General features: G+C 42.8%; 1 protein-coding gene across 1 annotated transcript in view; it reads right to left on the bottom strand.

Moving 5' to 3' along the window:
• Positions 1 to 4,924, bottom strand: part of TAF15 (TATA-box binding protein associated factor 15) — a 30,252-nt gene extending 25,328 nt beyond the window's left edge. Inside the window, exon 1 of the mRNA XM_059907111.1 lies at positions 4,672 to 4,924. Within this exon, the coding sequence (XP_059763094.1) occupies positions 4,672 to 4,924 (253 nt within the window). The remainder of the gene's footprint in view (positions 1 to 4,671) is intronic.
• Between the last annotated feature and the right edge of the window lie 1,076 nt (positions 4,925 to 6,000).

Below are 6,000 nucleotides of genomic sequence, written 5' to 3' on the forward strand. Positions count from 1 at the left end.
GTATTTGTTAGGATTTGGTGTTTTTCGCTTGTCCCCTTGGTAAACACTTCCACTTGCATAAATGTCTCCTATGTGCTTGAAAAGAACTGTATTATCTAAATGTTGAAAGAATTCTGTAAATCTGTAAGATTATGCTTGTTAGTTCTATCATTCATATTCTTACTCATGTTCGGTCTACCTGATCTATTAATTACACAGAGAAGTATGTTTAAATTTTTTTTAATTCCCTGTTTGACTCTGTATTTGTCAATTTCTTTTACTGAGTTTTTTTGCTTTCTACATTTTGAGGCCATATTGTTAAAGCACATAAAAGTACAGATTTACAGCTTCCTGGTGAATGTCCTTTTTTTTTTTTTTTTTGAATTTCCTTTTAACATTACATGAAGACTATCATTAAAAATGTCCAAACTTTATTTTGACTGGTAATGTAACTAAACAATCTTCCTTTTGGTTGATGTTTGCCTGATTAATATTTTTCTATCTCTATACTTTTAACACTTCTTATTCTGATGTTTTAGGTATGTCATTTTTGACAGCATACATCCAAATCAATTTTTCCCAATGTGAAAATCTTTGTCTTTCAACTGATGTTTTCATATTTTTATTATTGTTACTTTTTATTTATTCCTACCAGCCTATACTAGACTCTCTACTTACCATGGTCTTTTTTTTTCAACTCCTTAACTTCCTTCTATTGGATTTTCCTTACTCCCTTTCCCCCTCTACTGCTCTGGAAGTTAGACGTTCAAATTCTGTCCTTTTAATAAGTTATTATTCGTGATTTAAAGAGTATGTTCAATTCTTAACATGCATTCTTGATAAAGTTCAAAATGATCTTCGACCTCCACTAGCACACAAGGATTTTAATGCTATAATGCCAATCACAGTCTTCACCTATTATTTTGCTTCCACTTTTTCTTTCCGTTATCTTTTGCTTCCACTTTAAAACTCTAGATTCCATACAGTCAATACTTTTTATCTACTGCATTTGCTTCCTCTGTATCTTTTTGCATCCTACTCCTCCCTTTCGGATTTCTTTTATTAGTTCTTTCAGCAAAGGCCTGAAAAGTGGTATTCTTAGTCTTTTATTTGCGTAAAAAAGTCAAGGTCAAACGTTATTTTTTCCTCTAAATTCCAAAGATCATTTAGTGGCTTCTTAAAACTTTTAAGAAGTCTACCAATCTTACCTTTTCTCTATTTCCTCTGATAGGTTGGTCACTGGTATTTCATAATCTGCAGTTTCACATTTATGTATCTAGGTACGAATGGATTATGTCTCATGTTTGAGACTACTGCTTCTTGATCCATCAATTTTGGAAAACTCTCAACTATCTATTAATTCTTCACCATTTACTCCTTCTCGAACTCATATTAGATGTATGACAGGGCTTCACAATCTATTTCCTATGCTTCTTAAAATTTCAATTTTCATCTCTATCCTTCTGAACTGAATCCTGGGTAATTATATCTATTTTCTACCTCACTAATTATTTCTTCTGCTAGGTCTATCTGCAATTCAACTTAGCCACTTTTTCCATTTCTAGAAGTTACACTTGGTTCTTTTTCAAATCTACGTAACCATTTTCCACGTCTTGGTCTTAGGGTTGATTCCTTCTTTTAGGTTTCTAATAATTTTAAACACATTAATACTCGCTTTCAGACTATCTATTAGGGATTCAAATGTCATTTGTCACTCTCATTTTGGCGAATTGTTTTCCAGAATTCTGCAATGTTTTACTGTGAACTTATGTTCTACAAGGCTTGTTTTTTCTGTAAGATTCCTCGTGACCTAGGCTCTGAAATTTCCTCAGAAAAGGTTTTTTGTTTGTTTTTACTAGGAACCCCAAGGTTACTGTCAGTCTAGAACCAATTTTTATGTTAAATTTCTTGGCCTGAAGTTTCCTGGACCTCATAACTAGTCTAAATGTACACCGAAACTGTATGAAGCACAGGTCCCAGGTTACAAATTCTCAGGAAAAAACTTTTTTCCCTCACTCAAGGCCCAGGCTTCCTTGTTATCTCCTATGCTGGTACAAAGGTTTTTCTAGTTCATTCTTTCACTGAAAATACAGTCCTTCAAACATCTAGGTTTTATGTAAGGGTTCCCATTACATGGCTCTAATGGTCTCAAGGCTGCATCTCCTGTCCTTAGTTATTTGGGCAATAAACTCCAAGTCTCTGAATAATGAGACCTACACCCTCCTCTATGACTACCATGCTGGCTTCTACTTCATTTCTGGCAGCAGGGGCTCACCCTTTGTTTTATGTAAGTTCTTGCATTTTTAGTTATTCGTAGACAGAGGATTTACAAGTTATCTTAGTCTGCCATAGTGCCAAAAGAAGTTTCTTGACTTCGTAATTTTTATATGTATAACTGATATTAGATTTGATTTTAACTTCAAAGGTGTCAGATAATTCACATTTGTCTGAGAGTCTGACTCACAATATTTACAACTCTGATTTATTTATTATGTAAGCATTTAGTTTATTAGGCTTATAAGTCCGTCCTGTCAGGCACCTGTAGTGGCTGAGTCAATTTGATAAGTTAAATTTACAAGTATAGTTTGGAATGTTTAAAGGACTTAACTAAACTTAATGCCATTAGTTGTTTAGGGGAGAGTCTGCTCTGTTAAATTTATTCACTTAAACATTCATCAAAAACAAGTCAAAAGCATTATTCCTATTTTTATACAAAGTCGAAAGTATTATTTTTATACACAAATTACAAAATGTACAAAGAGTATATAACAACACTAAGTAGAACTTAAAAGATTCTAACTCTAATTGACTTAATGTAGAAACAAGCAATTATTAGATAGTTCTTTTTGACATGAAAGCCAATTTTGATGTTAAAAAAAACTCAAATTACAAAATGACAAGTAAGTGCTGTCTTGGTAATTTTGAAGACCAGTGATAATGGATGACCCAGCTCACACACTATTATGACTCACTGAAAATCCTGGATTTTACAAACGGTACACCTCTAAAATATAACTTTCCATAAAAGCTACCCAGTCCTACAAAAATAAGCCATTGCTTTAAACCAATCATTATGTCAAAAATCGAGACAGGTCAATGGTTTTTAATGAGCACTGTATCCATTGAAATGGTAAATTTCTGCATGAAGGTAGGAGAATCTTTAAAAAAATTTTTTTACATCACGGATGGGTTACACACCCTCCTGAGTGTACTTCTATGGAGCTTTACCAGACTTCACTCCAAATTATGCACCTGGTAAAATATGTACCAATGTCACCTTTGGGGTAAGAAATTATTTCTTGCTTGAGCGAGAATTAAAGAGACAAATTCTGTGCAATTAACAGCCTCTTACATCAGATAGATGCCCCTTCCCCTTAAAGATCAACCTTCTGGCTTAACATCAATGTTAATCTAAAGAATGTTTATCATTCCCCTGTCCAACCATTCTTGCTAATTTGGTCTCCTCTCAGCCTGCTGCTTTCCTTTTTGTCACATATTTCCACTCTTCTGCAAAACTGGATTACTTGGGGGGGGGGGGGGGCGGGGGAGTGGTTGTGTTTTTGTTTTTTTAATATCAACAGGTTCTCCCTTAAAAAAAATGTAAAATACTCTGCCAGCAGTCATTTTCACCCCAACCATAGGGCTTTCCGGGACGTGTTCTGCTTTTCCACCTGAAAAGTAACATGTAATTCTCATGATGGGTGCCTAGCAAGTGGAGAGCCGGGTCTTTCTTTGCAGCCTGAGATGTGCCTAACAACAGAGGGCCTTGTGTGGCAGCTTGGACTGCTAAATCAAGAGCAGACCCACGTCCCGGACTTTATATTCTGCTTTCGCAAGATCTAAACGGGCTGTCCTGATAAGACCAAGGCCTCTTTTTCTCTTCCACACAACGGGGGTGCCTCTGTCAATTTAAGTGCTTGATGGAAGACTGCCTTTCCTTTGGTCTGTATGTTTCAAAGTAAATGCCACAGGGACCTATAAGAGCCCATCAATAATAGATAGGGCTCACTTTCAAGCTCGTGCAGGAGATAAACAACTGAAGAGGTGAAGATGACAGAGAAGGGTGAAGAGGAATTATACGCAAGCACCCCCATCTCGAATCCGGGAAGCTGGTGCGGAGGGAATGACGACATGTATGTAGGATTTCGTGTCAGGCTACGTCGTTTAAAAGGGCTCCCAGAGCGTCAAGGCCCCCACCTGATGAATGGGTGAGTCAGGAAGGCCCAGCTCCACGTCACGGATGGGGAAACTGAGGGACGAGGCGGCGAGATGACTGGCCGGAGGCCTCGCTGAAAGATCTGAGGCGGAGCGGAGAACCAGAAGCACCGATTCTCTCCGGCCGATGCTCTAATCACGGGCTCCCCCCGCCCCTGCGATGGCGTAGCGGCCTCCGCCCCCCGATTCACACACCCTCCCCCGGGAGCAGCACGTCGCCTCGGGTTCCAAGGACAGGGCCAAGAGGGAGGGGGCTCGAGGAGCTCCCGCCGGGATTTGCAGACGGAGAGCGTTGGGAGCGTGCGTCCCTCCAGTCCAACATGGCGGCGGCAGCGTCCGCCCTCCCCACCCCCCCCCACCCCAGCCTCCCTCAGGACCGGAGACTTTCCCGCGGGGCCCTCCGATGGGCGGGAAGACGGCCCAACCCCGCCGGGCCCCTTCTCGCCGCTGCCGCTGCTCGCTGAGGGAGTCACCTACCCGACATGACTAACGGCCGCGGCGCAGAGCCCCCACAACCCGCCGAGAACAAGGAATACCAGAGCCAAGCGGCGCTGCGGCCGGAGCCGTACTGAGGGCGGCGCGGCGAGCTGGCCCCGAATGCGGGACTTCGGCAGCCAATCAGAGGGCAGCGGGCGGTACCACAACGCCACGGCTCGAGGGGTGGCTCTGTGCTATACCAGAAACCAGAGGACTTCAGAATCCCCGTTCCCCCCTCCGCGGACGGTACCATTATTGAGAGGGAATTGTGGAGAGGCCGTACCACTGCCGTGATCGGCATGGGGGAGGGGACTGAACCTACCCGGTACGTCCTGATTACAGTCCTATTTTTCACTTCATTGGATCTAATAGAATTCGAGGTTAGGAAGCGAAAGAGGAGAGGCCTTATAAACGCAGGTTATATGGTTAGAAAAGGAAATTTCGAACGGTATGTCCTAGTTCGCTCCGCTTGGGCTGCAGAAGGCTTGAGCCACCTGGGGGCGTTGGGAGTTGCTGAGCTCCGGGCCGGAAAGTCGTGACGAACTCCGGGACCAAGTCGCCTCCCGGTTTGTTGTAACTAACTTGCCGAGTAACAGATAGACTACAAGGTGATACTGGAACAAACGTGTGCCTTAAAACGAAATCACACACAAACCGGACCCTAAGGATGCATCAGGGTAGGGGGTCGAGCTCTAGTTTTCGGTGCTAGGATAATAGCTAATTCTAATCGTCAGGCACCTTGCATCATCTCGTTTAATTCTCACAACAGACTGATGAAATACTATTCCCACGTTACAGACGAGAAGGCAGAATTCACTTGCCCTGGGTCGCACTACTGGTAAATGGCCAATGTGGAATTGGAATCCTGGTAACCTGGCACCACTGCCTGTGGGTCTAACTATTCTGTTGCCCTGCCTACAGGGGGCTCGAGCTCTCGAGTCTGAGGTGAGGCTATCAAAGCTCAGAGAGCACACAAGGACATTTTCCCCAAGGGCGACGTGACATCTGAGACAAACCATAGGTGATGTGCTGAAGCTGACCACTTCTTAAGTGGGGAAAAGTGTTTTTGATGATTTGGGGCTTCCGCGGTCGTCCAGCGGTTCAGACTCCGCGCTCCCAATGCGGGGGGCCTGGGTTCGATCCCTGGTCAGGAAATTAGATCCTGCATGCCGCAACTAAACACGTGGCAACGAAGATGCTGCATGCGGGCAACTAAGACCCGGCCCAACCAAATAAACAAATAGTTTTTTTTTTAAAAGTGATTCAGGGCTTTCCTGGTGGCGCAGTGGTTGAGAGTCTGCCTGCCGATGCAGGGGACACGGGTTCGAG

The sequence above is a fragment of the Balaenoptera ricei genome, chromosome 20 (genome assembly GCF_028023285.1).
Source record: "Balaenoptera ricei isolate mBalRic1 chromosome 20, mBalRic1.hap2, whole genome shotgun sequence".
Taxonomy (NCBI): domain Eukaryota; kingdom Metazoa; phylum Chordata; class Mammalia; order Artiodactyla; family Balaenopteridae; genus Balaenoptera; species Balaenoptera ricei.